Raw genomic sequence first — 12,703 nt, 5'->3', positions numbered from 1 at the left:
GACACCACAAATGTGTAGAGCTTCGGTTACGCAAGAACCTCAGAAGAGCCCTTTCAACCCCCCCCCCCCCCCCCCCCCCACACACACACACACACACCATCTCAAGAATCCATCCTACTCCAGTGCCTGCTTTCAGCATCCCCCCCCCCCCACCCCTCTTCATTCCTTCCGTCCGCGGGCGGTCCATGTAAGGGCATTCGCAGGCAGACGTGCCGGAGAGAGGAGAGGAGAGGAGAACAGGGCAGTGAGGTAGGGAGAGGAGAGGGCAGTGGGGTGGGGAGAGGAGAGGAGAGGGCAGTGGAGAGGAGAGGAGAACAGGGCAGTGTGGTAGGGAGAGGAGAACACGGCAGTGTGGTAGGGAGAGGAGGGCAGTGTGTTGGGGAGAGGAGAGGAGAACAGGGCAGTGAGGTAGGGAGAGGAGAGGGCAGTGAGGTGGGGAAAGGAGAGGAGAACAGGGCAGTGGGGTGGTGAGAGGAGAGGGCAGTGAGGTGGGGAGAGGAGAGAGGAGGGCGGTGCGGTGTGGTGCGGTGGGGAGAGGAGAGAGGAGGGCGGTGCGGTGCGGTGGGGAGGTTTCACAGGCCGCGGCACTCTGGCTCCCATCAGGCACCTTAGCTGCTGCTCGCTCGCTCTAGCTAAACGACACCTCACACGCCTGGGCCGGAACGACTTCAAAGAGAACCCCCCCTATCATTCCCCATCCGCCTCGCAGCTGAGGTCCTCCCTGTCTCCCTGTCTTTCTTTCTCTCCCCTCCTCTCCCTCCTTCTCACCTACTCCCTCTCTTTTTCTCTCTTTATCACGGTAGGGTTTGATGTTTCAGCTGAAAGTGCAGGGAGCAAAATTTTGCCCACTTGAGTGCCTCCAACATGTCTGCCAACCCCCCCCCCCACCCTCCCCACACCACACACACACACACACACACACACACACACAGACACACATCACACACCCTCCCACCACCACTCTTACCAGTATACAAGGCGCCCGTTCTCATGCGTTGGAGCAGAGTGCAAGAAGGCAACAGGTGAGCTGGCTGCTAGGCTGCTGAGTGTGTTTAAAAGCCTGTCTCACAACCTGAGAAACTGCCACTGCTCAGGAGCCCAGCTGCCATGAGAGTGCCTGGTGAGTGCTTCACATTACTGTTCCTCTCGGTTAAAAGGCAGCCCCGGAGCTGACCAGGGCACAGGGCACTGACAGAGACAAAAAAAGTCCTAACTTACTTACAGTGGATGGGAATAGAAGAAACAGATTATAGCAGAATGAGAGAAAGATAAAAAAACAAGAGGGAGGTGGAGAGAAAGAGAGACAGACAGAGAGAGCGAGAGAGGAAAAGGGAGAGAGAGAGAGATAGATAGAGCAAGAGTGAGACAGATAGAGCTGGCTGGGGATGCAGACCCTTAGTTGGAGGTGCAGCAGAATCAATCTCCCCAGTTCCATTTGGCCTTCATTTGAAGCTAATGAGCAGATGGAGGGTCAGAGAGACACTGGATTGCTCTGTTCTGGGAGCTGCAGACGCGCACACACACACGCGCGCACGCACGCACACACACACACACACACACGCACGCACGCACGCATACACGCAGGCACACACACACACACTCACTGCTGTAATCAAAAGGCAGAAGTTGCTGGAACACATACTCTCTTTGCATTCTAACAGTGTTCTACCCCCTCACTCTTTTTCTCAATCTGACACTGTCCCTCTTTCTCTGTCTTTCTCTGCCTCTAAACCACAAACTCTCTCCTCTTTCCCAGTTCATCTCTCTCCATTTCACACCTCACCACTGCACCAGTGGAAAGGGACAGTATTGGAAACCTCCATCCACTATCAGTAATGTTGTCCCAGCAAAGTAGTGGTACCAACTTAAGCAACAATCAAACCAAAAAAAGCTTCTACCGTTGCAAACAGCATGTGTGTGTGTGAGTGGATGTGTACATGTGTGTTAGCACTTGTGTGTATGTGCACCTGTGTAATGTGTACTATGTGCATGTGTTTGTGCACGCATGTCTGTCTGCATGCATTTGTGAGTATGTGTGTGTGTGTGTGTGTGTGTGGGGGGGGGGGGGGGGGGGTATGTGCATGTGTGTATGTGCAAGTGCATATGTGCATGAGTGTGTACATGCATGCATGCATTTGTGTGTATGTGTGAGTGAGTATGTGCATGCATGTGTGTGTGCAGGTGCATGTGCGTATGCATGGTTATGTGTGTATGTGTGTGCATGTGCGTGTGTATGCATGTGCCTGAAGCAGCAGTAGTGGCTAACCTGTAGATGCCCTCCACCAGGATAAGGATCTTCTTCCAGGGCCGGTGTGTGCGTGGCTGACCGGAGCTCACGGCCTCCCTCAGCAGCTTCTCCAGGCTCTGCATATCTGACAGCAGCACAGGGGGACACGATTCATATCAGCCAAACATATGTTAACACACCTCACATTATCATATCTATATGATAATTCAAAAGAGACAATATACCATGCCTGAGTTAGGATATGGTCTTTATACATGCACACATTGTATCTTGTAGCATGGGTACACATACCGACACATACACAAAGTTGTATATCTTAAATCAGGTTACACGCACTCACACACAATTATAGTATGTGCATTAGAACGCACACTTACTCAAAGACAGAGTACTATAACATGCCAACGCTTAAAGCAGTTTTACACAATAAAACTTCCTTCTTGTGTGCTTATCTGATTGTGTTTTAATATCTCCTGTGCACAGCACACCCTGAATGTTGGTTGTCGGTGCACAGGGGCATCTGCCACATAGACCACAAACAAGAAATAGCCTGATTCCAGCTAGCAGCACCTCTGTTGGCAGAAACCACTGTGCTGTTGTACAGTGTGGTTTCCACTTCAGTGCATGATAACAGAAAGCGGTCACACCAAGTACTCCACCCAGTCCATTACACAAAGTGTTGTTTTTCTTGCACCGGTCACATGGTTAAAACTACAGGGACGCAAGGTGTGAGCCTTTTATCTGTTGGGCTGTGGGTATTCTGAGAGTCAGGGATGCACCAGCTTGTGTGTAATGTCCAATTGGACGCTTTTGTGGAGCATTTCATGGTTGTGACGGTACACTCTGATGAAGGTCTGACTGACCGAAGCATCAGTTTACCAATAAACCAGCTGTATCGTGGAGTAAAAAGTGTTTTTGTGCTTTTCTTTTTTCTGTTACTTTGAAGGTGTCCTTGCTACACCTGCAGTAAAATCTACCAAGGTGTGCAGGCTTCTCTCTGCCTATGGTTGTAACAGTTATTAGTGGGGCAGAGGAATTGTCAGTGCATTAATGGAGCTTTCGATTTCCAGCACATCATTCAGCATTTTCCCAGCAGTGCACTCTGTGATATTGTGAAGAAGACGCCACAGGTTGTGCGTTGTGCAAGTCATCTTCTTAGCACAAACTGTGCAGTAGATGGCAGAGTTGTACCACAGCACTGTTCATGTGCATTTCTTACTAGATTGAGATTGCAAACACAATAAATTCACATTTGCTTAGTACACAAGCCTTTCGGATATTTTCGCACTTATGAAGTGATGCTGCACGTGTTTAAGGATAACACACAATCCATTTGCAACATGGTTTGCAAGGTTTTTATGTGTGTGATTTGTAAGTAAATGACCTGTTAAACTACCAAGTGCAGAGCGTGATGGCCGTTTCATGCAAATGCTTTTTATGGACGTGTAGTTTTATTAGAACTCCTTCACATGCAGTAACAGTAAAGCAATAAACCCACACTGCCTCCTGACTCCTGGAAATGTGTTTCGGGGAACAGGCATAGAGGAGAGGCACATCTCATCCGCCTCTAGTTACTTTCCGTCCCTTGAAATTCAAAACCTGTTACCACACAAGATACAAGCTTGGCAAACTCAATGTCCACTGGTACATCGAAGGCAGACCAGACAAAGACACATAGAGAACAATTACAGAACCACATATATAAATATCTTTAAGTTGTTCAGAAAAACAACTTCTCCATTTGCATTGAACTTTGCCTGACTGACTGAAAAAGTGAATACGCCATGGATCTCCTTTAGAATCAACAATCTTTCACAATCAAAGATCTTGTGACTATACATGGATTTCTATGCAACGTCACAAACATGCGTGCGCAACCAAGAGGCAGAAAACACCATAGAACAGCATAGAGCAATGCAAAAGAGCAAAAGAATAAAATTAGTTTTTGTGCTGAAAACTGCACCAATTCGAAATCACGATGGTTAGACAATGTTAAATATGTTCAATATCCCTAACGGAATGCATGTCTTCGCCAAAAATGACAAAATACGATGTTATATTAATAATGCAAATGAACGGCAAACTTTGAAATATAGTCTGAAATGAGATGTTATTATCATTGAGACAACAGGGGTATACAAAAAAATCTGATGGTAGCTTACAGCAGCCTAAACAGGGTTGATGAAAAAATATATGCTAACAATATATATATATATATATATATATATATATATATATATATATATATATATATATATATATATATATATAAAAGATAACAAACTTCCTTCAAACCTGCTGGTACATCTTGTTGCAGAACTAAATTATTGATATAATAGCATTAGGGGAAATATGTAAATAATCATCATTATACTTCATTACGACAAAATTAATAAATAACTAAACAACTAACTAACTAAATAAATAAATAATTAACACACCTCCAAAATTACAAATGCGAAATAATAACATTAATTTGTCTTCATTAAGGGAGACAATCAAATAGTCTCAGAGTTTCAGAGCACTCTGTCAAGAACTAAAACAGGAAATGGTACAGCATGTTTACCTTTCAAATCCCACTCAAGCAAAAAAGCCACCTCGAAATGTTTAATTAAATACAAACTTTTGTGCTAGCGTCAACTCCTCTTCACTCTTTAGTAATTGAACTTTGAGTCCATATTTACATATTTAACCGAATAACCAACAGTGAGCACAGATTTTAATTAATAATGCCGAACTAAAAGCGTAATGGCCTACATCCTAATGACAGGAATCAAAATTGAATGACCTCTCTCCCTTTTCATTCAACCATGACGCCACAGGTATTGATTTTTTACAAAGGTGGGAGACACTTGTTAAGTCAGTCGTAAACTAACTCAACAAAACGGGTGCAGTTCTGGTTGTGGTGACTCAGAGATGCTGATGGTCACGGCCATTGTACAGTCTTAGGTGTGCGTGTGTGTGTATTTTTCCCCTGTGCAGTAGTCTTGGGGATGCTGATTGTCACGGCCACAGTTAGGGTTGTAAAGGGTAAATTTCCGGAAACTTTTCGGAAACTTAACATGGGAAGTTAAGCTGGGGAATTTTGGAAATATTCCAAATTGGAAACTTTCATGAAATTAAAGGAAATTATGGGAATTAATGGGAATTTACGGGAATTAACTGGGAATTTTGGGTAATTCATACAAACTGTTTCATATACAAACATTAACGTTTTGTTTCGTAATAAGCAATATGATTTGTATGTTCGTATTTCGCTTAGCTTAGCATGCAAAGCTAGCTAGCATGCTAGCGGGAATCCCGTTCTCTGCCTATGGTTTACTAGCGTGCTAAACTAGCCACACTGAACTGCCCAAGATACACAACACCACTCAACAACAAAATCTGATTGGTTGGAACATTTTTTCCTCATGCATACCATAGGTTTCTAGCAGCCTATGCCGATTGCTGTGTGCATGTGATTGACATTATGTGCAGGGTAGAAATTCGACTGAAATTGCATTAAATTAGGTTGTTTTAATGAATATTAGACTGCAAGATGGGGTTTTGTCCACTACATTTAAGTTCCCTGTTATAGACTAACTTGCCATATTAAAAAATCCCAGTTTATTCCCATTAATTCCTGTTATTTCCCATATATTCCTGTTAATTCCCATGGAAAGTTTCCAACTTTGAAAATTCCCGGAATTTTGCAACCCTAGCCACAGTACAGTGCAGTTCTGGTTGTGGTGACTCAGAGATACTGATTGTCACGGCCACAGTGCATTCTTGGGTGTGCATGTGTGTGTGTGTATTTTTCCCCTGTGCAGTAGTCTTGGGGATGCTGATTGTCACGGCCACAGTACAGTGCAGTTCTGGTTGTGGTGACTCAGAGATACTGATTGTCACGGCCACAGTGCATTCTTGGGTGTGTGTGTGTGTGTGTGTGTGTGTGTATAGTATAGGTGAGGTGTGCCTTTGTTTCCAGCTCAAATGGTAATGCCTCAGCCCTGCGACTCTCTGGGGCCCATACTTGAGGCCCACTGTGGCGACCCCTTGACTAAACCTGCTTGTACCTGTCAGCTCGGATCTGAGCCGCCCCATTTCACGCATCACATCAGCTCATTTGTTCAGCCGTCAGACGATGGATAGATAAAAGAGCTCTCTCATATCTGGGCACTGGCCTTTTCTTGTCTATATCGTCTTATATAAATGCAGTCACAGCAGCGGTTTTCTGATGCACCATTTAAGCAGAATGCCGTAGAAAACACACTGTCAATAGTCAACTTTACTGACTGCATAAGATTCATATCATTTTGTAGTTTATACAGCAAATATGACACTTCTTTCATGTCAAAAGCCTAACATACAAAATTCTAGAATATTAAGTTGAATTCTACAAGGTCAACATCTACATGCATGACACTACCCTCTGAGAACCCATCCCTGAATGTGTTCTGAAAGTAGGCTAGCAGACAACAGAAAATGGGCACATGTTACAAGCCTGTGCATTGAAGACGAGGGGCTTCGGGATCCCCTGCTCTATAATTTGCTTGATGGATAACGAGAGGCAGACGGCTGGGGTGCTAACTGAGCGCCACATGTCCAGAGATGACAGTAAGTGCTCACAACCTCCACTGATCATCCATATGGAAGAAATAACATGTCAAGCAGTCCGTGTGACTTATGCGTTATTGTCGTGGCACATTTATTACACACAGGTGTTCTGGAAATGCTGCATGCATAAAATAATTCACACAGATGACAAAATGTTGACATCTCCCTGACATATCGGAGGCAGCCCCTAATCATGGATGACACATGAAAAGGAGGTCAGAATTTACTATACACTTGCATCTCATCCTGAAATGTGTCTGCCAGCCAAGCAATATCAAAAGACTACCACAAAACAAGCCTATTTTGTCATGGAAAGTTAGGGTGTATTGAACATTATAATATGCAATGGCATTTGGTCCAGTGGAGGCATATACTTAACAGCAATACTTATCCACAATAATACATCCAAAAAGGGAGTTCTGGTAAAATGTCAGTTGTTATATACATTTAGTCTTGTAAAGACTTTAGGCAAACTGACTAGGAAAGGCTTATGTGGACAAACAGCTTGCCCATATGTCTATAACTTTATACTTAAAACTAAATTACTTCTGTTTTTGTTTTGTTCTGAATTCACCCAAACATTTCACCAAGAGGGGAAACATTATTCAGTTCTTTGTTATTATCTGAATATTTGTGTTGTGACTGTGAGCACACAAGATAACAATACAAATGCCTGAGGATCCTGTGTCACATATCCATTCTATGTCTGTAGTCCTCCTACGTCTGATCTTCACTGTTCACCCATGTGACTGTGTGGTGTGGGTGCACCCACCCAAGAGGTATAGAGAAGATAGAGAGCTGCTCTCTGATCATTGGCTCAGATCAATAAAAGCCACTCCAGCGACGCCACTGAATTGAAGGCATTAGCTCCATAACCAGTTAGTATTCAGACTGGAGTGTAGCTTTTGCGTCCTTCGGTCCCTCCACTGCTATCAAGGACATTCCTGATAGCCTACGAGAGGCGGTGTAACCTCCATCAAGGTTTTGTTGGATGGGCTGTAGAGTTTTATGGATATTTGTGTCTGTATGCAGACTTAATCTCAATGCTTTCCTCCATGAGGATGTAATGCAGTATGTTTCTTTGTGCATGTTTATGGTACAATTTTCTTGTTATTAGGGACATTCTAGCGCTTCAGCATTCCAGTTATCTGTGTTCAGGGCATGCAGGCGTATCTTACAAACTGGCTGATACCCGCATCCATTCAGTTGCTTGTTTTCTCCCATAACAATGGCAGAGGGTTGTTTGTCAAGCGTTTTTAGATGTGACTCAGTGACCAGAAATGAAAAGGAATGGCTGTATCGGTTTTCGTCCTCTCTGATCCAGACCAACGAACAGCACCTCTGAGATTGTGAGCTATTAAGAGCCTCCCTGGCTGATCATCAGCAGTGCTATGATGGCCAACGAGTGACTAACTGAACCACATGATGATGATGATGATGATGAAAATGTGGACATGAGCATATGCCGCCACTATCTGCCATGATGAGACTGGGTCTTTTACCTCAGTGTAGCTACAATTCAGTAATTAGTTAGTTTACTCAGTATCTCTAAGTGGATAAGTGAATGGACTAATGTTACTTGCGCAATGAATCAGCCAGAGGTACAAAACGTATTGCCAAAGGCAGAGATCATTAACTGTTTTCAGCGGTTTTGATATCAGATCGCGAAACATTCTGATGGCCCATTCAATTCGATGGAACTTTCTGCTGCATTCTGAGGAGTCATATAAATCATAACATCATGGTTTCCAAATTGTATGTTGCATGTTCTACAACACAAAACTGAAAAAAACAATTCAGCCTCTAGATCAGTGATCTTCAACCGGGGGTCCGTGACCCCTAGGGGGTCTGCAGAGGTACTGCAGGGAGTCCGCCAAATTATTTCATCTGATTCATCTCATTTGTTTTCCTCTTCTAAAAACGTCCAATATGCTACATAAACATAAACAGAACGTAGACAAGATGTTTTCTGTTTGTTTATAAAATAACACATAAGCTACCTATTAGTCTTTATGCAATCATAAGATCACTGTGGGAACATGTGCACCATTTAGCTATCCTGCTTCAAAAAACACTATGGGCCTCTCACTAGGTAGGCTATGAGATATTTCATCCATACTCAAGCTTAATTCTTTGTCCCTCCCTAATTAAACGTGATGGCTAACTGTAAAGCTGAAGATACACTACACTCTTTGGGCAGTCAGGAGAGGCACATAACAGGGCCACTAATGAGGGCAACAGACAAATAGCAACTTTGTTAGCAAAAGCACCGCTAGTAGCTAAATCCTATTTAATCTCAAAGGAGCAATGGTAGCTAACAGTTTACTGAAAAAAACCACGATATCTTCTGAGCCACCTCAGCACATAAAAATAGATGCTAGTTGGTTTTTAAAGAATTTGATGAAGTAAAATGCACAGTTTGGGTTTTAAATATAAACACTTAGCGGAGTAAAAAGACATAAGAAGCCTATTTTTTTTACATAATAAGCCTCTCTTTTCCTCGCTTCACTGTTGTGACGCAGCCATCTTTATTGAACATTTCAGAAGCTCACTCACAGATGGTCATGTGATTCATTCTAGCACTCTGATTGGATGATCTCAAAACGTTGCCCATGAGTGTCAGATAGTAATTATGTTACCCAATCTCAATGGTAAAGTGTCGCTCAGCAACATTGCCCACAAAGTTGCCCTGTGTATCATTACTTTAAGTAAGGGATAATGTATAGAACGTCGGTCATTATTGGGAAAACTAGATGTACCGCATAGCGGTACAAAATATGACCGCCGCTCAGTCCTGGACATCCGTTCCGCGAAAATAAATCACACTTCAATTTGTCTCCATATTTTACTCCATCCCCCACTCTTGAAACTTTTGTGTATGCTTGTTTGGCATGCCTGAGTGTGTGTGTGTGTGTGCGGCTGCACAGAAAGTAGCCTACTGGTGCTGAAAAGGTGAATAGATTGTAGAATAGCCAAAGAAGATGTAGCATTGTTATAAAACCTTTAAAATCTCTAAGCAATCACAAGTAGGGCAGTTCATCACAGTTCATCCATTGCAACTGGATTGATGAAAGGTCACTTACACCTGTAGGCTACATTGTATTTGGGAAAAGCAAAAGGTATCAGCATAATGTTATTTATTTATTTATTTTATTTATTATGTATATATAAACAAAAACATCTCTGTCAGTTCCATGCCGTTTTCAACAGCTATCAAAAACAAAGGTCATTTTTGGATGGATGGATGTTTCTTCTTCTACATAAGATTTTAGTCATCTTTAGTTCATGTAATACTTTATTGTCAATGCACAAATTAAGTAACAGTAGTCTGAAACGTTATTGTTAATGCACAAATTAAGTAACAGTCGTCTGAAACGAAATGCTGTTTTACATCTAACCAGTGGTGCAAATAACTGACATGTCCAAATGGGCCTTGATGAAATGCGTCGCTAGACAGTTCATACACATTTTAACGGGCCAAAGTTGAAGAGCTATTGTCCGTTATTGTTCGTGCAAATATAGGCTGATTCATGTTCCCTTGCATTGTGTAACTGAGGTCCATGGCTAGTCTGGCTTTCATCAGACCAAGCTCAATCTTTTAAGAAATCAAAAAATAAATAGCGGGCAGATCAGGCTGGGTTCACCCAGCCTAGTCCATAGGCAGCCGATATTGTTTAATTTTCCGATTGAGATATACACGCTCTGGCTATTCTAAATGCAAAAATGCATCAGGGAGTTATGACAAAACGGTAACTAACAAACTAGATCCTAATAGAAAGCTGTTAGCTTCCCTAAGCTACAGGTAGGATTATAAGGTAGGCCTATTGACAACATAAATTGTCAATAGGCTATGCTGGCGACACAAATAAAATCTCCTTTGGAAACCAATGGCTTACGCCTTACAGTATCAAGCGGACTTAAACTGCCATATCGTGGCGAATGTTGTAATAACATTCACGCAGCTCCATTAGTCAAGGAAAGCGCGAATGAAGTAGCCACTTCTAAATGGGACCCACTACACAGTAGCTTAAGGTGTGTTGCTAAAGCAGCCATAATGAAATGAAGGTGTCATTGTTTGGATACTTCACACACACGTGCTTTTTAATTTCACAGACGACAACTGCCAAGCTGGAATCAAAGCACATCGATTCCCCTCTCACACCCTGCACGCACTTAAAACAAAATAAACAGGCGTCTCAGTCTCACGCATGTATAGGCAAAACTGTATCAGACCGGTGTAACGTTGGTAAATCTTCCATTGCACAGAATGATTTTGTAGCACATGCAATAAATGACAGTCGAAAGATACAAACAGTGCTGCTATCAATTTGCTTGGTATAACCGCATTTATAGTTTTCTACAAATGCAATCAATCAAATGGGCCTCCATCACTCAACCAACGCTAACGGTAACATTACCTAGGTCCTTATTGATATTACAAGATTAACGTACCTGCAGTAAAAACCAAGCATGTCCGATAAACATCCTCAGATTTATTTCGGCTTCAAGAAGAAATGGGAATTACACTTCATGTGAACATCGTCCTATCCTTATTAGATGTTCGCTTCGGTAAATTACAGTCCTTGTAGGAAGCGTCCATTGTTCTTCCAACCCACTTTTAACTTCCAACAAAATTACGTCTCACTGCAACGATGCGCCATCTAGTGGACAAACGACTACTTATCGCCAATACTGAAAATGCAGCCATGATGATGATGATGAATATTTATTTTGGCTTTCTTTTAATCCTACTGAATTTGTAATTATGTATCGGCCGTTCTAATACCGATAGTATGTGGGTGCCTGTGTGTGTGCATGTGTACATGTGTGCACCGCCATTTACAGGCCAATGAGTGTACAGTCACTAAATGTACACATAACCTAATTTTTTTAGACCCCCCCATGGATGAAATTCTACGAAACTTGGCATACCCCCAGAGAATGCCAGGTCAATCATACACATAAAATTTGGTGCAGTTCTGAACATCTTAACTGAAGATAGGGGCGATTAAAGCAGAATAATATTGCATTTTCATTTTTTACCGGGGGGATGGGGACGAAATGAAATTTTTGCGTAAAAGTCTAGTGGGGCTACATACCCACCAAATTTCATGTACCCCGGTGGTTCGGTGTCCCGGGTATCAATGACCAAAAATTCAGGAAGTAGATGACGGGAAAAATTCTTGAATTGTGTGCATGTGTGTGTGCATGTACAAGTTTATGTTTATGTGTGTGGGTGTGTGTGTGTGTGTGTGTATGTGCGTGCTTGTGTGTTTGCCTGCGTATGTGTGTTTGTGCATGTGCATGCATGCCTACATATGTCTACTGTGTGAGTATGTGTCATACGTATGATTACTGTAAATGTATGTGTATGCGTGTGTATCTGTTTATGCACATGTGTGCACATGGAATGGGTTTACATGACCCCTGGAGGCAAACATACGGAAAAAATTGGTCATCCTAGGCCCTACAGTTCTCAAGATATTCACAGAGAACTGTGTCTGCCCTACCCTCCTTTCGGGGGGTCCAGTCCAGCGGGGGGGCTACAGATCAAAACGAAAAATGACGGTTCCATGCTATCCATGTGGGGGTACATGCCCACCAAGTTTTGTGTACCCCGGTCTTTCAGTGTCCCGGGAATCCTTGTTGGTGTACGTCACTAAATGTACACATAAATTATTTTATTGTAAGGCCCCCCATGAACGAAAGTACACAAAACTTGGCATGCATTCGGAGGGTGTCATAATGATCCTACACTTTTAATTTTGTGCAGTTTTGACCTTGTCAGCCAGAGATATTGTGATGAAAACACCAAATTTTTTGCTTTTTAATTTTTAACTAGGTGGCGCTATACATGAA

At 42.7% G+C, this 12,703-nt stretch overlaps 1 protein-coding gene across 2 annotated transcripts in view; it reads right to left on the bottom strand.

Annotated features, from left to right (window-relative positions):
- The window catches only part of sptlc3 (serine palmitoyltransferase, long chain base subunit 3), a 39,054-nt gene that overhangs the window by 12,104 nt on the left and 14,247 nt on the right, over positions 1 to 12,703 (bottom strand). For both annotated transcript variants that reach the window (XM_042065298.1, XM_042065299.1), the window contains one exon: positions 2,267 to 2,372. In XM_042065298.1, coding sequence (XP_041921232.1) covers positions 2,267 to 2,372 — 106 coding nt within the window. The remainder of the gene's footprint in view (positions 1 to 2,266; positions 2,373 to 12,703) is intronic.

The sequence above is a fragment of the Alosa sapidissima genome, chromosome 16, assembly GCF_018492685.1.
Source record: "Alosa sapidissima isolate fAloSap1 chromosome 16, fAloSap1.pri, whole genome shotgun sequence".
In the NCBI taxonomy this organism is placed as follows: Eukaryota; Metazoa; Chordata; class Actinopteri; order Clupeiformes; family Clupeidae; genus Alosa; species Alosa sapidissima.
The sequence above is the reverse complement of the archived record's forward strand: the minus strand, read 5'-3'. Positions and strand labels throughout refer to the sequence as shown.